We start from the raw sequence: 24241 nt of genomic DNA on the forward strand, positions 1-24241 counted from the left end.
TGTATATATAATATGTGTGTATATTATATATATATAATATATATATATATGTGTATAATATTGTATATATATATATGTGATGTATATATATATGTATATATATGTGTATATATATGTGTATATATATATATATATATATATATGTATGTATATATATATGTATATATTTATATATAAATGTATATATATATATATTTATATATATATATATATATATTTATCTAATATTGTATAGTATATATATATAATTTATATATAATATATATATATATTGTATATGTATATATTATATTATATTATATTTATATTAGATGTTTATTTTAATTTATTTATATATATATAATAATAATATTTATATTAATATATATATATATATATATATATATATAAAGATTTATGTGTATGCATATGTATATACTTTGTCCTTGTCATCTCCCTGTTTCTTGTATCTAAGGTGGCAGTTATCTTGAGGTTGGAGATGACCGGAGTACACACATGGTGGTGGAGGAAAACTCTGTGAAGGAGCTGCCATGTTCTCCCTCCAGGAAACTCTTTGTGGTCAAGCAGGAGGTAGGTAGTTTTAAAAGAGTAGAGTTTGTTTCGGGGCTGCTTGGAAAGACAAACAAGTGTGACGCCTCTGATACTGGTCGAGTACTATCTTGACAAAACAGTAGAATCGATATACTCTGTACACAATGTTTTGCTACAGCAAGATGCAGCCGGAAGGCGGACATAATGAATCCGCTCAGTTTTTGTCCTAAACAGAATGCTGATCATCTGATCAGGATGCGTTTTAGATAAATCCTCAATTGAGACGGTCTCTAGTCTCCCTCTACGTCTGTGCTGTCGGAAAGAAAGATCAATAATAGAGTTCCACATTCCAGTGGATGAATAATTTGAGCCGAGGTAGAGTGGTGGTTTGGATGTTGTTATAAGCCCACAATCCATATGACCCTTCCTTTACTCTGCCAGTTGTATTGATTGTCAAAGGGACGTTTATGTCATTATAGTCTCTCCTACCTCAGTCCTAACCCAGAGCTCTGTAAAACAGTGCTCTCTCTTCTATGGTAGTGGTTCTGGGGAAGCATTCAGATGGACGCTCGGGCCGGAGAGTCCATGTACCTCTACGAGAAGGTGAGTGTATTATGAGCAATGTTACTCATTCAAGCCACTTTTATAAACACTCACCTAAAGGATACTGCACACATGTGAAATGCAAACCACACTGTCTGTCTTTGTATGTGTATAAGACGTGAACAGCATTATACAACCAGGAATCAGGATTTATACATGCAATAACACCACAGTATGACATTTGGGATGTCTAAGATAAACATATTCATTGAAAAAAGTTGTTTTCTTCTTACCTCCATGTTTCTATCTTTTTTTACTCATCTTGTAATAATCTTGTGTTCCACTCTATTTCAGAATGACAGCCCAGCCATGAAGAAGGCAGTGTCCCTCCTCTCCCTCACCACCCCCAACAGTAACCGGAAGCGTCGGCGCCTCAGGGACACGCTGGCTCAGCTCACCAAGGAGACAGAGATCTCGCCCTTCCCTCCGCCACGCAAAAGGCCGTCAGCAGAGCACTCCCTGTCCATAGGTTCTCTGCTGGACATCTCTAATACCCCTGAGACATGCAAGGCCTTGGCAGGTAAGAGGACAATGATGAAGGACTGGAAAACACCTGCTTGATCCACCCGAAAACTCTTTTTCTTTTCTGTGGTTGACAGTTACTTAAAGGATATGGTTGATTCTTCTTCTTAAGAAAACAGTAACGAGATGAACCCCTCTCTATTTCAGAAGACAGATTAGGGAACAGTTCAGAGAGCAGAGACAATGCTGTGACCAGGAATATGATAAGAAGAAGGAAATCCAGAGAAAGCAGGATTAGGACAGGTAGGGAAGAGAGGAGGAAAAGGTCCTACCTGGGGACAAGTACTCTTCTACAACAAGAGGGGGAGCAGCAGCAGCAGCCAGGAACTTCAGGTCAGGTTTTGCTTTAAGAGTACAACTGTGCTGATATTGTTGGCAGATACCAGGCCAACTCGAGGCTAATATAAAGTAGTTGTTAGAAGGATGAAAGAACTCTTGTGTGTACGTTTTACCAATGTATTTGAAAAGATTTAGAGTCAACTGGCCTGGCGGCACAAGTGTTGTATTGCGAGTGAAAAATAAATCCCCTTCTGAGGAGCTTTCACACCTTCTCCCCTCATCCAACAGGTGGCGTAGCACCTTTACACTTATACAACAAAGCATTCCCTGCCTTACTCATTCAGATGAAAGGCACAAATCTTCAGATCTTTGTTGACAAATGAATTGTATTGTTAAATTTGTTCTGAAGAAACGTCAGGGAGAGACTGAGGAGGGATCCCTCTCCCAGGACGGACAGACTAATAGATGTCGTGTGTACAGGATAAACAACATGGAACAAAAAATGATTGTCTATGTCCAGTGTGTACTACAGACCTAAATGTTTTCTCTTTAGCAAAACTATCAGTAACTGCAACAATGTATAATGTACCAGTAGTCTGTACATTAAGTTTTATCGAGACAATTGAGAATATTTCACTATTTTGATTCTGCCCTAATTTCAATAGTGCTTCATAAAAGAATGTTTTGCAGATTGACACCTGGCAGTGTCTGTCCTTGCGTCAGTATGAACAGCCTCCCTCCCTCCCTGTCTTGTTCCTCCAGAGAGTTCTAAGCCATCCAAGAGTTCCACTCCGGTTCCATCCAGGCAGTCAGCCAGGTGGCAGGTCTCGAAGGAGCTCTACCAGACTGAGAGCAACTATGTAGACATTTTAAGCACCATCCTACAGGTAACTGTGTGTCTGGATGATTCTTACACTCCCTCACAGGTTGGCCAGTTGGTTGCCAATGACAACGGCTAAACTACAACCATTAAAGGTGGCGGTGTTTGCATGCTGTCTTATCAGTTAGTCCCTGCATAGAGTCAGGCAGCTGGCCACTGAGGGAGCCTCTTTCTATCTCCCTCCAATTCAAACTCTTTTATTCTTTTTTCTTGGTCTCTTCCTCCGTCCATTTGGACTTTTCTTTCACTCTTTCTCTACCCGTCTCACTCTCTTTCTGCCTCAAACATCTATCCTCCCTCTCTCGTCATCTGTCTTCTCTGTTGTATTCTACTGGGTTTAACTGTTCCTTGTCTGAACAAAAACCTGCCTGATTTTAATGATATTTGGGAATATAAGGTTAGCCCTCATGGACTTCTTTGTGTTGAATCTAAAAGATGCCGGCGCGGCTTGAATACCCTGCCATATATCAAAGGAACGCACAGGCTGACTCCATAATCCAGAGATATATAGAGTCGTAGTGCTGTTGATTACTGCCTTTGACTAATCCATTCTCCATTTTCACTTCTCAGTTACACTGAATGGAAAACTTACTTGATCTATATTGAGTGCAACAGTTCCTTTTTTCATCTTACAGCCATTTACTGAGGCTGCACATGGTACAAGTCTTGCTGTACGTAATTAGATTTTTCCACAGATGACAGTCGCCAAAACTATCCAATGAAATAGTTTCCTGTCCGTCTCTTTAATGCCATTTTCACATGAAGAGGTCTACAACTAAAATGCAGCAACTTGTAATTGTTTCCTTGAACTGGTGGAGCACATTAACTGAGCTATAGTTGTGAAACTGAACTCCAATGCTGACTTCTTGTTGACTGACACTGCGACCTCATGTAAACTAGAGGAATCGACACCTGATGTGATGTGTGTGTTGTTACTGTCCTAATGGCTCAAACTGATGCTATACTGAGTATTGCTCACTGATGGTTTTTTAATGACATTTTGTGGAACATTTAGATTTAGTTGCGTCTGTGCACTTCTCTTATATCTGTTTTTTATTTGAAGCTTTTCAAGCTTCCATTGGAGAAAGAGGGGCAGGTGGGAGGACCCATCCTTGCCCAAGAAGAAATGAAGACCATATTTGGAAGCATCCCAGAAATCTACGATGTTCACACTAGAATAAAGGTAGTGTGTCCTCAGCTGTTTCTATCAAAAGCAAGTCTAAACATGATTGTGGTGGTTTAGTTCTTGAGGCATTGTTGACCTGTTGTTTTCTTTATGTTTGTTGATCAGAGTGACCTTGAGGAGCTCCTGACAGACTGGTCAGATGACAGGAGTGTCGGAGATATCATTCTCAAATATGTGAGTACAAACACATCTCTGCTAGTATGCAGACACTTTGCATATCAGCATGTTTTTTCAACAAAGTACATGCATATGGTAATGTATGCTGTTGCTCATCTATAGGAGACTCTAAGAAAGGTTTTGCAGTTTTGTTGAGTAATATTAGTGTAAATGGTAAGTTAACATTATCTATCAAACAATAATGTTTTAACAAGTATCAGAAATAGTCTATTTGGCATGTTGGTTATAACAACCACTGATCAGGCACTGTGGGGACATGAACGCTTGTCTGAGATGTGTAGCCTGTGATGCTGTGTTGAATGCTTCTTATCTATCTATGAAACCTCACGCTTGTATCTGTGTGGATCTTCATCTTCTCTCTTTGCAGTCTTATGAGCTGGTGAAGGCCTACCCACCCTTTGTCAACTTTTTTGAAATGAACAAGGAGACAATTGTTCGCTGTGAGAAACAAAAGCCACGCTTCCATGCTTTTCTCAAGGTATGACCTTTTCATTTGTGCTGCATGCTTGTTTGCCTGAACGGTGGACGACACGTACGGACAGTTTTGCATAAGAAACTTGCAAGAGGTGGCAAAGAAAATAAAAAACGGGAAACCTCATGTATATGACACTGCACACTACAAACTAAATACAATTAATGTCTCTTAAAATGAAGTAATGTCTATTCGTCCCAGGTTACGGCATTACCTTTGACAGTTTAGTCGTTGTGCGTTAGATATTTGTTTCCTATCTTTACATATCATTTCCCGTTTATGTTGCGTCCTCTTGGTCTACTGCGAGCGGTTCAGTGCCTTCACATGTACGGTCGGTTACAGTCGGTGTCTTCAAGCAAGTTGATTTCTTGAATGTCCTGTGACTGAGAAAGCGGGTTTTCTATTATCTGGGTAGAGTATATAAGAGTAAGCTGAAGGCGAGATCATTACACGTAGCAATGCGTCCTATTTAGAATAATTCCATTCAATCCACACAAGTCTGAGTATGTTGATTTCCACAGCTGAGCGTTTGACTGTTAGATTCAGACACTGGAGACGCGGTGTTCTTACTACTGAGACTGTCCTCTCTGTCTGACAGAGAGCAGTATTGTGTATCACTACTACAGTTCAAATAAGTTTGTAGCTTGGGGTATGGCAGAAATCCTATTACTGCCCTGCTGCAGATTTACAGCAATAAATGTGTCATATTTGTTGTCAACAGCACATCTCCATCCACTGTGGGTTGCTCACTTAAAAGTTCACAAAGTCTAGTGGACACTTGTACATTTCAGCGGATTGACCTTCAGTGTGCTGCTGGTTAGCATGCAATGTAAACGTTTGTCTCCCTATTCAATGTGTAGCTGAGGTCCACACACACACATGCTGTCACACTAATGCTTTCATTCTATAGATCAACCAGTCCAAGCCAGAGTGCGGCAGGCAGACACTGGTGGAGCTGCTCATCAGACCTGTACAGAGACTCCCTAGTGTGGCCCTTCTTCTTAACGGTAACGTGCACAGCCCTTTGTTAAGAGAGACAATTACATCCCTCCTTTCTTTTTCCCCTTCTCCTTCCATACCGGCCTCCATCACTTCCTGTTGATAATTCTTTCTTTTCCTCACTTTGTACTCTCCTTTGTCTACATGTTTTTCATCTCTTCCTGCCTGTCTGTTTCTTACCAAACGTTCCCTTTCTTCCACCGTTTCAGACATAAAGAAGCATACGCCAGATGACAACCCAGACAAGATAACACTGGAGAAAGCAATCGAGTCTCTGAAAGAAGTCATGACGTGAGTTGCCGTGACCTTACCTTTTCTTTTGTGATGATCACACAGCCAGCAATATTCCATCATTTCCAACACCTCAGGTGAACTCTCTCCTATCATACTAAGTCTTGAGCATTATGTAGGTTCAACTTGTAGTAAGTGACCATTGTTGAGTCATGATTTAGCCAGAAACGAGTGTCACATTATGCTCACATTCTGTAGTCAAAACAACAGCATGACTTCTAACAAAGGTGTGTGCTTCCAAGCAATGTATGGCACGAAACGTACAATACGCATAATAAAGAAGATACAGTGGTAATGCAGGAAATTATTGTACCACTTAAATTATTCGGAAATTTAAATGTTGCATGGTCCCGCCTTGATTCACACTCCATTGGGAAAAACATGTGTCCAGCTGGTAATTATCCAAATAACTTACACTCCCACCTGACAATATACGATACGCTGGATCACTCAATGTCACCTGCTGAGCTGATTCGGACAGAACAAGCAAGTCATCTGGTGCTCAACTCTGTTACTAGAAAACCGTTTAAACAATCAGCTCAGCTTTTAAATATGTGATCTTTTGATCACTGATGTTTTGCCCTCTGACATAAGCAAAGGTGTTCTTTTTTTAGGCAAGCTTATCAATAACTGGTCCCCTTTCTCTAAATAGTTAATGTTCTCGTATGTTTTACTTTCTAACATTTGGTCCCAAAAAACAAATCTGAGATAAGTGGATTTATTCAATCTTTAAAGATAGTTTGAGTTCTTCATTGGTAAATGAATGCTATTAGAAATATGTAATTGCTAAGTTGTTTATTTTTATGTTTGTTTAATAGAAAATGTTTCTAGTAACCAGAAGTAGAGCTGCAGCTAATGATTATTTTCCTTGTTGATTATGCTTACGAATATCCAATGAATTAATTACCCGATAAAAAAGGTCATAAAAAACACGAAGAGGCCATTTACCAGCAGTCCAAGGAGATGTTCAATTTATAATAATATAAAAAGAAATCCTCATATTTGAGAAGGTCCAACCAGAAAATGCTTTTCCCCCGAGGAACGACCAAGACAAGTGATGGATTATCACAATTGTTGTTTTTCCCTTTCTTCCCCACAAGTCACATCAATGAGGACAAAAGGAAGACTGAAGGCCAGAAGCAGATCTTTGATGTTGTTTATGAAGTTGATGGCTGTCCTGTAAGTTAAATTATTGCTGTTGTTCAAATCACTGTGGTTATGTTGACTGTGCCTGAAAACGTATTTGTCAATATTAGATATGCAAGTGTATTTTACATGCTCACTGCGACAGGATGATGTTTTCTACCAGATGTCAGCCAGTCGTCAATCAACCAGGCCGTTTTGTTGATGTGGGAGACATTACAAATATATTTAGCTTCTTAAAGAAGTGGTAGAGATATAATGCATATGACCTGCACATCAGTGTAATGTCGTCCCACTGAAGGTAATAGACTTTGCAACAAATGAAGCCTGTTTTAAAACGGCCTCTGTTACTCCTTCTTTGCTCCATAACCTTCCCGTCTACTTTCCAATACTTAGCCTTTATCCTATTATCCCAGTCTGGCAGTCCTTTTTATAATGTTTCAAGGTTAACTTATTGTCATTGTACAACACAGGGCTGCTCAATGAACTGCAGTTGCTGTCTGTTTATGCTACATTATTTTTTATGGTGGAGCGTGAAGGATGAGTCTCACAGCCTGAGGAAAGAGAGGGAGAGCGAGAGGGAGAGGGAGAGCGGGAGAGGGCGAGGGAGAGCGAGAGGGAGAGGGCGAGAGGGGGAGCGGGAGAGGGCGAGAGAGAGGGAAAGAGAGGGAGAGCGAGAGGGAGAGCGAGAGGGGGAAAGAGAGGGAGAGAGAGAGGGAGAGCGAGAGGGAGAGGGCGAGAGGGGGAGCGGGAGAGGGCGAAAGAGAGGGAGAGCGAGAGGGGGAAAGAGAGGGAGAGAGAGAGAGAGAGAGAGAAAAGTCAGGATGCTTTCTATTGCTCTTCTGTAAAAGTTAACAAGAACTTAACAAAGTTTCATAAAAACAAATTCATCGGTCTCTGAACGTTCTTAACCAGAGATGAGGTGTGTGACCATGTCAGGTTGTTTGTGATGCTAATTCCCAGGTTCACTTGTTCCACCTCAGCTCTATTGATGTAGACGTGTGTGTGTGTGTGTGTGTGTGTGTGTGTGTGTGTGTGTATGTGTATGTGTATGTCTCTTTGCCTCCTTTTTTCTAAAATCATTGATCAGCTCTTTGGTTGTGCTGACTTTGAGCTGTAGGTTGTTCTCCGAGCAGCCCTCTGCAAGACTGTTGATTTCCTCCTGATGTGAAGTCTCATCATTGTTTGTGATCCAGCCGATGATGATTGTGTTGTATGCAGACTTCACAACAGAGTTCTCTCCATGTCGGGGTGCCCCGGGCTCCCCTAGGTTTTGCATTTTTGTCAAATTGTTCAGCCCTGATAATTTGCATGCCTGTGTGACTCTCGTATGGCAACGTGTCCTCACACATGATGTAGATGCTTTTGCAGCCTGTGATATTCCAGATCAGCTGCCACGTATCTTTGGTGTTGTTGGTGTTGAGGTCTCTCTCCAGTCTCTCCTGATGCCTCCTTGATGTTAGCGTTCAGTCTTGCTCTGGCAGTGCTGTATGCTTCCTTGTCACCTGACCAAAAGGCAGCCCTTTTGTCTCTGGATAGGGCTTTCACCTCTCCATTCATCAAAGCTCAACACATTTGCTGATGTATGATTGTTGATGTGGTTCTTCTGGTTGGTGGCATCTCTGAACGTGTGTAAGTCTGTGCACTCAACAGTCCTGTAGAGCTGCTATAGCTTCATCGGTTCACACTTTCGTAGGCGTTCGGTCTGACTGGGTGATCGTCTCAAGGTTTGCTGCACTAATCCTCGCGCTTCCTTTTCCCATGTTGATGAGTGATTTCTGTCATATGTTGCAAAGTCTATAGGAGCTACTGGTTGCCGCATCTGCATGCGCCGTGGTCACCATCGTCACTGTTACGGTGTTTCTCTCTCTTCAAACCTAATCTCTGTCTCTCTTAGTTTCAGCTATCATTCTCCACACGTTGCTCTTACTTTCTGTGCTTTGTCTTCTCTGCAGGCCAACTTGCTGTCCTCTCATCGCAGTCTGGTGTACAGAGTAGAAACAATTGCCCTGGGAGACCAGCCTTGTGACCGTGGAGAACAGGTCACACTCTTCCTCTTCAATGACTGCCTTGAGGTGAGGATGCACGCAAACACCAATAAACGTTTGACAATCTTACTACGAACACCTAATGTACCTGTCTAACCATCAGTCAGGTCTTTAGGTAAGACAATTAACCTCTTACTTGAATCTTGACCTATTAATAATTTCAAGATAATCCACCATCCACTTTTATGAACAGAGAGACTCAACAATGAATCCACCTTTTTGAGATTCATTGAGAGTGAATCACATGTACAGTCACTTTATTTCACTATGTTTTAGACCTATATGTAAAGCTTGTTCAGAGTTTGATAACACCCTCCCTACTGTTCAGTCACATCCCCTGTTCTGTCTCTCTCCACTGCCTCTTCTACATCCTGTTGAACTAAAAGGATGCAGTTCAAACTGTTCTTAACAAACACAGTCATGGCAGTCAAGAACTGTGTGAGCAGACAGGACTGGAGGATGCAGAGAGATGTTGCATCATGTTCAGAGATTGTCAAACTGAAATAAAACTTTGTTTAAAATAGTTGAAAGTCATTTTAGCATTTTTAATACATGTAAACACAAATGAAAAGCTTTAATCTGATGGCAGTTATATCTGTGATGCTAATTTGGTGTGTTGGTTGCAGTTTGGATATGTTGTATATTTAGAATTCAATGGAGATCAACTAGTTCCAATATTGTAAATGTAGAATTACAATAAGTAGCTGCAGAACGCACGTTCTATGTTCATCCTGTTAAACTCTGATATCATTTAACCAGTGATGTAATCTGTGAGTCTAAATACCTCCATCTCCTGCGTCTTCCTTCCTCTGTTCATTGTTTGTTACGGGAGACTCAGTATGTTCTTAAACCTGTGTGTGTGTGTGTGTGTGTGTGTGTGTGTGTGTGTGTGTGTGTGTGTGTGGAGCAGCTAATCAGGACAAAGATGACACTTGCGTGCGTGTAACAGCATACTTGGATTTCATGTTTCCATGTTGTCTTGTATGTATATTGAGTGAATGTTTTAGAATAGGTGACCCCACTCCTCCTCTTCATCATCTCTAAGCATTGATTAACTCTTGTATTCATATAACCTCTCACCCTCTTCACTCACACTGCCAAAATAACAATGACCAATGATGTAGTGTCCTATTTTATCCTTTCTCTTCCTCCTCCTCCTCCTCCTCTCTCTCTTTCTGCTCTCAGCATCTAATTAATGTGGCATTAATGAGTTGCATCGTTTACCTCCTATGAAGGCCTCATTGATTTATTGCCAAGCAACCGATTGCAGCTTCACCCACACTCTGCAAAATGCACTTACACTCGATTTTAAATCGCAACCACACAAGTCGCCTTTCTTCACATTTAGTCATTTTGTGTGTGTGTGTGTGTGCCTCTCTGCAGATTGCCAGGAAACGACACAAGGTGATCAATACATTTAAAAGTCCGCTGGGACAGACGAGACCACCTGCCCCGCTCAAACACATCACGCTGATGCCGCTGTCCCAGATTCGAAGAGTGCTGGACCTGCAGGACACGGAGGGTAACACAGCAACAACATGCACACTCAGGCTCGTCACTTCATCTGCATGTCATCGCTATCTGCACTCAGCAGTAATACTCACAAGTGCTTGAGTGTCCCTAAATATTGACAAACCTACTCCAAGATCACTACTTTATTTATTTGAATACAGTTTATTGCAGAAGCTATTTTCCAGTATGTTCATTCAAGGATGCTCGACACTCTTGAGATCTGAGCTGTTAAAACCCACAGCGAGCCTGGATGTTACGATGTTACGATGTTATGATGAAAGTATAATGTGACTTTTGTCATTTCTTAATTTAAGACTGCTAATTAGTAGGTAATTCAGAACTTGGTTTTCACTTGCATTTGTCCACCAACTTCTAATAGAATTACTTGTATGATTTTTTTAAAATCTTAAAACAATGGTCAGTTGACTGTATGGACATCGCAACAGATTTGACATACTGGCCATGGAGACACCTCTTCCTAATGCACCTTCAATGTAAGTGATGGGGAACTCAACAGTCCTCCTTCTCTGCAAACAACAGAGCATATGAGGCGTCATCATGTTGCACGGCTTTCATACTGCAAACAGCAGTTTGTCTAACTTATCCTGCTGAGGAGTTTGACAACAGTGATGCTTTCATGTGCGGTATGAACATGAGGGGTTGAATAAAGCAAGAGAAACTTATTTCTCAATGTTCATACGGGAACCTGACTGTTGCTTTAGGACAGACACGCTTACACTTTTAATTCGCTCACATTGGTGATAAAAATGTATGCAAGTTGATTTTCATAGAAGAAATGAAATGAATGGCTGTTCACAGGGAACAAAAGATTTAGGGAGAGGAAAGTGGTCAGTGGTCACATAAGGTGCACACAATCTATAGTTAATGAGATGAAATCTAAGATCAAGTTGTTTTAAGTCGTTGAGCTACACAAATATGACTTTAATAATTTGGCTTTGATTGCAGTTTGCCATGGAAACAGACTTGGAAGTGGCAAATACACTTTTTAATCCCCATTGTATACATATTCACTCCTGCTCACCTGCATTTGGTTCCTCCTCTTGGTGGACATGATGAAGAGGAGTGAAGACCTGAACTGTGTCCAAAATCACTCCGCTTGTTCACTACTCCCCATAAAACAGGCTTGTTTGTAAACTTGTATAGTTTACATTTAGGTCACCATTTGCATCTACAACATGTGAGTCATTGCAGTGGCATATTGTTAGCAGGACATGCTGAGGGCAGGATGTAGACGCTCACTGTAAATACAGTGGACTGTGAACAGTGACATACTGTATACCTTACGTCAATCCTATTAGTTTGATATTAGAATTACTGCTCAGTGATTTGTTATATAAAAGAGCATCTCTGTACCTGCAGGGCTCCACATTAAGCTGATGTCTCTTTTAGCAACTATATGTCCTGCTTTTTGTTTTATTTAGGTGTGTTTGAGACATACTGTATCTCTAATATACCCTCTGCCTAGATAAAGAATAGTGCTGTTGTCACAAATATTAAATAAGTGAAACTGGTAATTCAAAACAATTCAAATGATTATCCTTGGGAAGATAAATGAGGCTGCAAAAGGCACCGGACAGCTAACAAATGTGAGGCAGAGATGACTCTTGAACCTAAAACATTTCTAGTGCATTTCTCCCTAACTTTACTTTGCGGAGTCCTGGAGGTTTACGTGCTCAGAGGTCGCTCTAGGATCCCACTTTTCATGATGCAGGGTGACGGTCATGTGTGATGCTTATGGACTTTTGATGAAGCACTGAAGTTGATTTGTCTTGCATGTTTTTCCCCCAACACTTTGTCTGCTGCTCTCTTTCCATCGGCATCTCCACCCTCCCTCCCCGTTCAACACCCTCCCTCCATTATCCATCCTTTTCTATCTTATTTATCTCAATCTCTTCACTGGCCACATCTTCTCCTCCCTTCTTTTTTGTCACTGTTCATTATTTTCTCTCTCTCACTCCATCACTGTCTGTCCTTCTCTCGCTCTTTCACTTCCTCCCTTCAGAGTGTGCGAATGCATTCGCCCTGGTGGTTCACCCTCCAACTGAACAGGAGAACTTGTTGTTCAGCTTCCAACTGACTGGAGAGGAAACAGTTAAAAGTGCCTGGCTGCGAACACTTTGCCGCCATGTCGCCAACACCATCTGCAGGGCTGATGCGGTGAGAAGACACACACACACACACACACACACACACACACACACACACACACACACACACACACACACACACACACACACAGAGAGGAAAGAAAGTATGTAGTTTGTCAGATCGCAGCAGGAACGAAAGCTGTGTCACCCTAAACAGAAGTTTACACTGATTCCTCGGGCCCTTTCACACATGCATGGCTTGGTCCGGACCTTTGAACTTGTCAAACTTCCATGGTCCAGATTAACAGCCGAAGCCTTGGTCGATGAAAATATGTGATCTTGGCCCAGATTAAATGTAAGCATGGTTCGATTAGTTGGCAGCGTGAAAACATTTCTTTGGATGGTTCAGACTTTGTTAAACCAATTACAGGAAGTTCTGGCAGGCTAAGGTCAGAACCAGAAGAACAATGCAACATAACAAGCCGCAGTAGCACATGAGGAGGAGACCAAATGTTTAAAATTCACATTTGGACCGCCCACTATAGAGTCATTTGGAAAAAACTGACAATAATGTAGACATTATTTAAAATATTTCCCAGAGGATGACTGAGAGTGTAGTGAGACTCGGCTCATGTATGTAATGACAACAGGACGTAGGGATGTAATGTAAAGTTCTTAAAAAATCAACCTGTTTGTGTGTTCATGGTAATGAAGGAACATGTCAGCCAGTGCAACAGTGTGGCTCAGTGATGTCCTTTTAGTAGTTGTAAGACAACGGAGCACAGAGGAACACAGGCTCCACATGTAGGACTTTTACCCATTCCTACAGTTTTATTCTTTTCATGTGATTTTTCATAATTAAAAGAAACAGAATATTGCCAAATGTATCCTTAAATAATTTGAGGAAATCATGGAAAAGCAACTTGTTATGAGCTGATTCAGCTTAATGATGATGAGTCCACTAGAAGACATGGAGGGGAGGCTGTCTGCTGTATTTAGCAGAGTAAGCAGCAGGGGGCGATGTTGGCCTCCGGTCTGCTGCCATCTCGCAGCTGCATTCCTAATGCTGTTTTCACTGGGTCAGCGCTACAATGTGAATACCAACGAGATAGAGCCCTGCTTGTTAACAAGCCCACTGCAGGATGAGGGGAGAGAGAAATAAAGACAGTGTGTCTGTGTGAGTGCTACTACACATCCCCTCTCGCAACTATAACTAAAGCATAACCTATCTATAGGCATTGATTGCATGAATTGCAGAGTTCAGGTCATCATTTATTATATTAAGTTTGAGGATGTGCTGTTTTTTGTGTGGTTACCAGGAGGACCTGATTCAGTGTACAGACCCAGACTCACTACAGGTCAGCACCAAGGATATGGACAGCACCCTGAGCAAAGCCTCCAGGGCCATCAAGAAGACCTCCAAAAAGGTAAAGGTTTCTCACGATTAACCTTCCCAACTGCACCTCTTCCAGGGCTGGGTCATGATTACATATTTATGTTGAGCAGCCAAGCACTGTTCAGACTAGGGCTGCCCCCTGTACGTAGATTTGAATCATCAGCCCCCGCGAGTTGACATTCTGTCAGTCGACAGTAGCTGTGTCATTATACAGTAACGAAGAATGAATGCATGTGACGCTGTTCTTTTACAAACTGAGTGTCTCACCATTACCGACTGGGACGACAAAACTAAGTGATAGAAACAGAAGGCAGCGCGACGTTCCAGGCTCAGTCGGTCTCGACTGATTGCAGTGAAGACGGCCAAACTAGTTTCAAAGCGGACATTGGTACAACCTCTTCTACTGCCGTCCAGTGTGATTGACTCCTCAGCTGACAGAGCTCTCAGCAGCCACACAAGAGAGACACATTGGCCTCAAGTGCCGACTCTAAGTCAACCTGAATGTCCTCCTTCAGGTACAGCACTAGTTCAGGCTGACAGGACTTCTGCACTGTAGTCCAGATCATTCGGTAAATATGCAAACTATTTCACGCTGAATAACACAGAAGCATGAATGAAATTATACTCTAAGCATCTAGTGCAGACTTTTCCCTTTGATGTGATTGTACAGTAATGAAACCAATAGGCTGGGATTGAAGTCTGCCTTAAAAACATGTAGATGCTCTTTCCAGCTTATCCAGAGAGGGCAGCTCAAGGATTTAAATATTTAACGCAATATCAGCATGATACTGCCTGAAAGAATGTTTGGAACAAGCAGCTGAAGAAACATCACGTCACAAAGGAAACATTTAAAAGGTACAATTGAGAGCAGTGAAGGTTAAGAGATTAAAGAAAGGCCATGGGGCACACTGTCAATCTACCAATTTCTCTTTTTCTCATTACAAAGGTTTCTGCCTTTCCTTATTCGCATTATGGTGACTTTAAAATTGGCCACACATGCAGAGGTCAACAGCTTTTATTTCCAAGGATTAGGTTTACATGTATTCTTTATGTGCGTGACAACTACTTAAGTAGATGAAAGCACATAATAATTGCATATTATAGTATTACTAATGGCAAAATGTTTGGCCTCTTATAAACACTGTGACGTGTCAGCTGGTGAGCCTTCTCAGTAACTGTCACACAGGCTAATGGCTTTGTGTAAGCTCAGATAGCAGAGGAACCAGCCTTTAAAGACTCACACAGAAACATTACGACATCTACTCTTTTAGCTCTTCTCCACTAAAGCAGTCGTTACATAGCGTCAGGTTTTGGTACGGCGGTGATTGCGTTCCTGATTTTGATAAAACTTATGTGATGAAGCAAAAGTCCAAAACATCTTCTTTCTCAAATAACTGTTTATCAGGTCATTTACACTGATAGAGTGGCTGGTTGCCAACTTAATGTGATTTATACAGCCTGCCAGATGAATATAGCCTGTTGTAGATATTGTGGCATCAACGAAATGCTGAGAATATGTTTGAAGCATTTTAGAAACGGTGTCATTACATAGTTTGTTCAGCAGAGAGATCAAGTTAATTTACTGTAAAATGTCCCTACATGTCTTTGTCTCTTGCTAACCAAATTCCAAATAAAAAGAACAGTATATTTATGGTATTTGTTTTCAGATTTTGGCCACACTGAATAATTACAAATATTATAACTCTATACTTTGTTGATGAAAGCCTTTACACTTGTGCTTCTAACCATGTGTTGGGTACAGACACAAAGTGCTGTAAGCGATGTGTTACAATGTCTGGAAGACATAATGAACAGGTTGTAAAATTGGCCTCGGCCGTGATGGATACTACGTGTAAAGAGATAAAAAAGAGTGTCATCTACAGAAGTTGAGAGGAGGTGGCTGAAAATGTATTTCTGTACAATGCTAAGAGTGTGTGTGTGTGTGTGTGTGTTTGTGCTAGGTGACGAGGGCCTTCTCATTCACAAAGACCCCGAAGCGTGTGATCCAGAGGGCGTTCATGGCCAGCAGTACTCCGGATGAGAAAAGCCAGAGGCTGAGTTGTGAAAACCGCATCGGCAGCAGCTCCACGCTGGCTGTAAGTCTATTTATATACACTGAAAAACATTTGTAAAAAGGTGCTTTCTCATGTCCAAGTTGTTTGTCAAAGTCTCCTTTATATCATCAACGTAACACAATTAATGGTGGTTGGCTGTTGGAAGTCTCCGTCCATCTGGTTCCATCCTCGCTGAGAGCCAGGCAGCTGATCTCTCAATCAATCGACAGCTTTCAGTGCGTGTCAGCCCTTTTGATCTGCCGTGATTCAAAGTAGAAAAAGGGCTTATGCTCTTAAAAGTACAGGGACACTTATTTATTTGTTATTTCAGCAACTTGGAGACTTATTTTCCTACACACATTATATTATGGCCAGTGTTAGAATACGTAAGTTCACTGTAAGTAAGAAGTTAAAGACGTTCTTCACACCGTTTACACACTTTCTAACATCTAACTTATTACCTGGTCTCCACTGGCACACAGATGTAATGGACTACATTTTATACAGCGCTTTTCCAATCTTTGCGATCACTCAAAGTGCTCTACCTCACATGTCGTTCACACACATTCATACAGAGTCAGAGGCTACCATACAAGGTGCACAGCCGCTCTTCAGTTGGGATATCCATTCACACACACTCACAGGGTACATGCAGGGTGTTTGGCAGCAGATGTTAACATTAAGGAGTGACTGGTCCTCCAGAGGCCTACTGGTTAAGATGCATCCCATATAACCATCATGTCCCATCATGTCAGTTTGATTCTGGCCATTTTGTTGCAAGGCCAAAAATAAAATGTAAAATGACATTTAGTGACGGTAACACCCAGATGCATAAATACTGGTTCATGCCTCAAATGCATGTGCACGTTTAGAAACGCTCCGTTGATTAGCATGTTGTGGATTACTGTGTCCAATCTCATACACAATAAGCACAATCGTCTAACAACTAATTAATTCCATCTCACTTGCATCTCCACTTCATCATACACCTGGTCTATAGTTTTAACGAGTTGCCCTCCTTCCCACCGCATGTCCTTCTTTCATGAATACTAGTTAATATGTGATCATTTGCGTATGCAGAGACCAGAATGACATGCGATGGAATCCCTGGCCAATTTGAGCTCAATTAGTTGTGAAATCAACTTCTATTTGTCAAAAGTAGTTTCTCAATGGAGCTTCAGTAATTCCCAGTCAACCCTGGAAACAGAGTGCTTTATTCTTTTTTGCCTCTGCCACTTTAATACAGAGAGAGTGACATCAATAAATATTGCATCCAAAAAAATAACATTTAGTGCGGCTGCTGAGAAACTTGGCTCTAAAGGACGAGGCTCTGAAAGGCATGTTGATGGCTATAGACATGATATCGTGCTAAAGGACTGGGGCAAGAGCCTCACAAGTAGATGATCCATGAGGATTATACATTTCGCTGCGGTTGCTGAAGTGTAAACGCATCCAAATCCAGCAGAGCAGCTGCTAACGTTAGCCTAATACTACAAACAAGATGCTTAAGAATTTATTATCGGAGCTTTTAAATGTGTGTTTAAGGATTTAACAGTGTAGGATGTTGTGCATTTTCTATTTAAAAATACAGTATTGGTCTGTCTAGGTTTGCGATTTAAAATCTTAAAGCCTTACTTCCTGTGATGTTCAGAACGTCCTCCCTCGTCTTATATACACGTTTACATAAAGACCGTTGTTTCTGTCTTTACCTTCTGAGGATATCCTCTCTCCTTGAAGTTTGTTTCAGCATGTCTATTCTCTGCCTGTCTCGTATGTAAATCCCTGCTCCATATGTGTCTCCCCTCTGTTATGTACTCTAGATGTCTCGCTCTGCCTCCACGTTCAGTTTGGGTGATTCTGCCAAGAGCAGTGCTGTGGTGCAGCGCTCTAACTCTCTGGACCATCCTGTTGTCAGAGCCAGGGTCCCTCTCTGTATACGTACCCCCTGCAGCCCTACCCACAGCCCCGGCCCTAACCCTGCCCTTGAGTTCAGTCAAAGTCTCTGCCCCAGCTATCACCCTAGTTCCCAAGAATCCAAGCCCATCCTTCATGCTCCGTTAATGTCCCAACCAGCACAAGCCCAGTCAGGCCTCTACACTTCCCAACAGTCCACTTCTTCAGCCCGTGGCTCCTCCGCCTTCAATCCAGCCGTCAGAAACTCCACTCAGCTCAAATCCAAAAACTCCCATCCAAAATCTAGCCTGCTTGTGTCCAAACACCTGTCCTCTGTAGGGTTCCAGCCAAGGTTCCCGGCTCCTCAGCCTGTTAATGTCATAGGCAGGACCTTTTCGGAGTCATGCAGGGATCCTCAAGTCCCATCGGACCCACGCTTGGCTGCCCTGACCAGTCCTCGCAGGGAGACTCTGCTCTAAGCCATCGCTAATCTCTGACGGAGTCTGACGTGAGCAAACATTATTGTGGTCTAGTTTCAACTCGGGGTGCACCAATTTAACATGTTTAATTTAAAAATGAATCCTTACCACCTGCTGTGAACTGTTGGCCTTTTAACATCCACATACCACAGCTGCATTCTGCTCCCAAATCAACTCTTTAGAAGCTGAGACCCTACGACAAAGATGGAATAGATTATTAAGAGTCTGCTATACAGCTGAACTCAAATGATTAGATAAGAGGGGGTTAGACGTGTGGAAGTGTTGCAGGTGTAATGCTTCTCCCCATTCGAGATTGACATCGGTGTACAGGGCAGAGATTTTAAGGGTTGATTTGCAACAACGCTGTTCCTATGAATCACCCGGGTTACTAACTGTTGGTGGTGGCTGGGAATGTTCACTGGGTGGTTTCTATTAATAGTGATGTGTACAAAAGGGTATAATGGAGCTGAGTTGGTGTAGAGCAAGGACATAAAAGATATCTTCCAGGTGGAGGCCTGCTTTCCTCGGGGGGAGGGGTCACTTATAAATGATTGTATTTATATATGTACTGTTTAGTACAGGCAGATCCATGAACATTATAAAGGGTTGTTTTGATTATTAATCATTAAAATGAACAGGTGTTACTGAGGTTAAGCTAGAGGTCTTTGTTTCTCTAAGCAGCTTCTTTAGAAGGAGCTGAAGGACTAATGTAAGTGCATCAGCACAGTCGAAGAAGTTGGCAGTTTACACAAAAACAGCTCACTTGTATTAAAATGTCCTCATGGCAGCCAGGCTGATATCTCATCGGAGCCTTAACTTGTGGTGGCAGGTCACATCATGTCCCTATTTACCTCCCAAGTTATATGGACAGTCTGAAAGATATTCATGCTTATGAATGACCGTGTTGTCTATTTAGAGATCCTTAAACCATTTCACAATGAACCATAAACAAGCCGACCTACTGAGTATGTTACAGTGTGACTGTATGTATGTTTAATCAGTTTTAATTATTTAAACTGAAATACAATTATTGGGGTGGGAAGGGCAGCTCAATAGTATGTTTCAAACAAGCCCCCCAGCATGCCTAACAATTATAATATACAATATAACAAAGAGATGAAAATGAGCCGCTCTAACTTTGAAATCTAGAGCTGTTTGATGTGTGGATATTACAACAACCAGGAGCAGTTATCAGATCTGTTGGACCCGATGGGAGCTACACATATACATGTGAATTACAAGACAGGAAGTTGTAGCCTGATAGGTTTAGAATTGTATGTCTGACTGTCAGGACTCATGTAACAGATGCGATGATGACAGAGTGGCATGGCCAGGCGTGTTGGAGACGTACCCTCCAAAGAGCCGTTAGTGAGAGCAGTTCTAATTATTAACACATGATTTACATGATTGAGTTGGGTTCTCCTTGGTGTGTGTGTGTGTGAAGTGTCAGAGGGTCCTGTACCGTGTGCGGTCCATCCAAAACAGAGCAGCACTTCTAGCTGCTATGTAACGACAGATATCCTGTTCCTAAACACCAGGCAGCGGTCCTGCACCTGCACAACACCCGCAAAGCTCAGAACCAAAACCGACCCGCCAACCAAAATGATCTCGTAATAAAACCAGGAGCCGACAGATGATGTTCAATTGGGTTTCCACCTGCTCGGACAGCGTAGTTTATTAATTACTTAAATCATATTACTTTTGAGGTTTTCTTATTTTTAATTCATTTATTTGATTGTACTAAAAATATGTATTTATTATATTTTGTTGCCATTTTGCTTTATTTGATGAGACTTTTCTAAACACAAATCTCCCCGTTTTGTATTCGTCGTTGACGGCTTAAGGACTTTTTCCTTTCTTTTATGTTGGATAGATAATGCCTGATGTTAAGTAAATTACATTTCAATACATAAACTATTCAAACATACAGAGGGAGATCAGTGCTGCAGCGTTTAAATATGTTTATTAACCATATAAAAGGTTTGCGTATCTGCTGCTGTAGCCTGACATGTTTCATTGTGGTCGGCTTTGATTATTTATTATTATTATTATTATTAATTGTTTGATTAGCTGTCGACACTTTTAATCTCATGTTGTTGTAAACACGAGCCGCAATCCTCTTTTGTTAGCGTGGGATGAACCTCCCTATAAATAGTGCAGGTTTGTTTTATTTATTGTTTAGGGAAAACTTAATGCACTTTGTAAAACATTGTCTACAGCAAAGTATTTATTATTTACACCTTTTTGTGAATTTGGCTTTAAATGTAATTCATCAATTTATTTGTGTGAATTTACCGTTTTTATAAGCGTATAGTTGGCCTGCACATGCTCAGTGGATCCACGGATGGTTGGGCCCAGCATGTTGCTGCTTTGTGCTGGAGGTGTACAGCTGACATCGTCCAACAACGATTCATTTTTACACCTAATTAAATCATGTTTTAACTTTAAATCATGCACTAAAATAAAAAAATAAAAAGATTACATTTAAATGTCAGTTAAACTTTAAACTTGCACTTGAGGAGGTTTAACTTTTAAAATGGCCTTTTTGAGATGGATTGAGCAAAATGATCAAGATCCTTGAAGAAAGTTAAGGCACAGACTTAAGTTTCATGCTCCGATAACAAGTTCTTCTCTAAGGAGGAGAACTTCGAGCTTCTCTGCCGAGCCATCATGAGTAACATTACGCTAACTCAAAGACTTTTTAGCTAGCTAGCAAACAACGTTGCGTTTAGGAATACAGTAAAGCAAAGGAAGTTAACAGTCCCCCCTTCCACGTCTTTTATCACCTACTTAATAAATTCTGACAGGATGCAAAATGTGTTAATTTATTCAATTCTTTTGGTAAGCAAACATCAATATTGATTAAACTCAAATTCATTTTGGTTTACATCAATCAACTTGGATTTCCAATGTCGTGATTAGTTTTTAATAGTGCAACAGAGTTCTGCTTAATTTTAAATCTGGATTGTATTCATTTTAAACCTAGTTTTATTAAACTTTGATTAGAACGAATCTTAGATTTATTTAGATCATAGACGCTGTCTAAACGGGGATTCTGGAGGTGTTTCATGGGCTCCACCTCACTCACATATGCCACCTGGTGGTTGTTGGTGCACAACAACTCTTGGGTGTTTGAATTAGAATGCTAATAATTCCTGCAGGTACTGTGTAAGGGGGGCACTTGAACAGTTAACTGTCACCGATGGTGGTGCACAGTGGCTGAATGGAATAAGAGAATACTCTGCATACCTTAGTTTCTGCACTGCTTTCCTCCTGCAGTCGGCCATAGACTGAGACTTTGATGTACGGCCCACGGAGCAGCTAAAAGGCTGCTGTGACAGTGTTGTGATCAACCCCTTTTCATACACGCCAATAAAAACACATCTGGGTAAACGTAAGTGTTGAGCGCGAGAATACCTCTGCTGGTAATATATCACAGGAAGGTGTGTGTGTGCGTGTGTGTGTGTGTGTGTGTGTGCTACTGAAGTGTGATTGTGTTGGCAAAGGTTTCCTTTCTTGATTAGTTCAATGTAAAAGTTTGGCTTTGAAGGCAGAGCGGCACGAGTAACAGCGTTTGTCTTTGTACACACAAACACAAACTCCTGACTGCAAGCTAGACTGCTCACATCCTTTCTGGTTGCGTAGGCTTTTAAAAGTGCACATTTAAAGAGATAGGAGGGTAACTAACTGAGTTGAATGGTTGAGTGAACATTTACTAAACATATATTCACACATGCACTCAGACTTTCTTGTTTGAAATGGGAACACCTTGTCCTCCTGCTCACAGCTGTGTCAGGTCTAAACCACTTTATTAGGAGGTAAAAGCTAAAGTAAGGGCCACCAAATTTTATTTCAAATGTAAACTGCCATTCAAACGTACACCCCTAGTGTGCACACAGCTAGGTCACTATACTAGGGCGAAGCAGGAAGTGGGAAGGATGTTTACAATAATGATCTACTTCACCTTTAGTTTTCTCTTCTAAACTAACCCGGAGGTTTGTTGCTCTTCTGACTGCTCATGTTTTTGCCACGTTGGACTTTGTTGCTGTGATGTCATAGTGTTGCTGTTGAGAATAACATGTTAATAAGAGCCACGTTTTAATAAGCCTGAGTGATCCTTTAACAACACAACTGGGTATAAACATTTTTACCTGAAGTGTTTCTCACCCCGCCTTCACGCACGTTTTTCTTTTTCTGATCTGTTCCTCTGTTTTATATTTTTACAGGCACGCCATTCACCCTCCATGGTCAATCTGCCTTCCATGTTTGAGAGAAAGTACCACACATTCAGTCGTTCCACCACCCACCTCTTCTGAGACACTGCTGCTGGGGAGCACCAGCACAAGTCCACCCATCTTTTCACCTCCTTTGCCTTGACTGCCACTAACAGCAAGACCTGAGCAGACAGGTGTCTGCGTCTGAAGTTGAAGCTACCTGTAAATTATGGCAAACTAGCATTTGTCCAAACTGGAGCTCCTCACAGACTCTCCAAGTCCAGAGAAAATGGCATTCAGGTCCAAGAAGGGTTAAAACCATAAACCAAATGTTCATCAGCCTGGTGCATTCAGCTAGAAGTGTTTTGTGTTGCTGAGAACTCGCACCTGACCAGGCAGTGTGGTGCGTCTTTCCAAACATGCACAATGCTTGAATTAAGACTCAACTGGAACGGTACTGCACCGTGCTCGGGGCTACAGGTGTGTGGTTACCACTGTAACATTTGCCTTACTCTTAAAAAATGAAGGATGCTCTGCTTTTGTCTGCAATTGTTAATCTGGACATACGTCATTATTTTAAGTTTAGTGTTTATACGTTGCCTGTTGAACACTAACTATAGATCAGTAAATGTCTGTCCTCTGGGGACTTTGTGTGGCCCCAAATGTCCCTGCGCTTAGGGAAAGTAAGATAACATTTATTTTAAATGTTCAGATATTTCTATTTAACAAATGCAGGTTGTTAAGCTCTTTTTGTGTTTTATGTACTAGTTAAAGGTTGCCCTTACTCTGTGAGAGCTTTTTATATGAACCTTTAATGTTTTATTGTAGTGGGGTAGACGTCATCACCTGATATAATATTTCTTGTTATTAACCCACCTTCAACATTTAAACTTATGATAGTTTCCAGCTTTTATAAAGCTTCTATTTTATCATTTAAGAGATTCGGTTGAGAAGAATAAAAGTTCTTATGCTCGTCTACGTTTTTAAATATCTTTTTACTGTGTGTGTGTGTGTGTTTGTGTGTGAGGAGGAATGCTGTGTTAGTGTACATATTTATTATTTTTTCACTTTCTATTTATGTTGTTTTCCACTTTTCTGTTTTTTCTTTAATGCTGTTTTCATTGCGCTTCAGTGTCTCCTGTTGTTTAATCTCTGTATTAAATGCACTTAAACATGTACCCCGAGGTTTAAGCTTGTTTTACTACTGTGTGTCTGTCTGTGTCTCTGTCTGTCTGTGTGTCTCTGTCTGTCTGTGTGTGTCTGCCTGTGTCTCTGTCTGCCTGTCTGTGTGTGTGTCTGCCTGTCTGTGTGTGTGTCTGTCTGTCTGTGTGTGTGTGTCTGCCTGTCTGTGTGTCTGCCTGTCTGTGTGTCTGCCTGTCTGTGTGTGTGTCTGTCTGCCTGTTTGTCTGTGTGTGTGTGTCTGCCTGTGTCTGTGTCTGTCTGTGTGTCTGCCT

General features: G+C 41.3%; 1 protein-coding gene across 6 annotated transcripts in view; it reads left to right on the forward strand.

Moving 5' to 3' along the window:
• Positions 1-23965, forward strand: part of ect2 (epithelial cell transforming 2) — a 46971-nt gene extending 23006 nt beyond the window's left edge. For 2 of the 6 annotated variants that reach the window (XM_029430352.1, XM_029430353.1), the window contains exons 10-27: positions 455-570; positions 1072-1134; positions 1429-1654; positions 1804-1989; positions 2698-2822; positions 3879-3998; positions 4107-4175; positions 4546-4656; positions 5561-5657; positions 5859-5940; positions 7041-7119; positions 9039-9158; positions 10515-10653; positions 12667-12821; positions 14071-14178; positions 16109-16243; positions 18022-18602; positions 22800-23965. In XM_029430352.1, coding sequence (XP_029286212.1) covers positions 455-570; positions 1072-1134; positions 1429-1654; positions 1804-1989; positions 2698-2822; positions 3879-3998; positions 4107-4175; positions 4546-4656; positions 5561-5657; positions 5859-5940; positions 7041-7119; positions 9039-9158; positions 10515-10653; positions 12667-12821; positions 14071-14178; positions 16109-16243; positions 18022-18573 — 2483 coding nt within the window. In that variant the 3' untranslated portion in view covers positions 18574-18602; positions 22800-23965. Of the gene's footprint in view, positions 1-454; positions 571-1071; positions 1135-1428; positions 1655-1803; positions 1990-2697; positions 2823-3878; positions 3999-4106; positions 4176-4545; positions 4657-5560; positions 5658-5858; positions 5941-7040; positions 7120-9038; positions 9159-10514; positions 10654-12666; positions 12822-14070; positions 14179-16108; positions 16244-18021; positions 18603-21852; positions 21968-22799 lie in introns of all 6 variants that reach the window. The other 4 variants (XR_003832185.1, XM_029430355.1, XM_029430354.1 and 1 more) reach the window with 4 other exon arrangements.
• Positions 23966-24241: the final 276 nt, after the last annotated feature.

Source organism: Cottoperca gobio, chromosome 4, assembly GCF_900634415.1.
Source record: "Cottoperca gobio chromosome 4, fCotGob3.1, whole genome shotgun sequence".
In the NCBI taxonomy this organism is placed as follows: domain Eukaryota; kingdom Metazoa; phylum Chordata; class Actinopteri; order Perciformes; family Bovichtidae; genus Cottoperca; species Cottoperca gobio.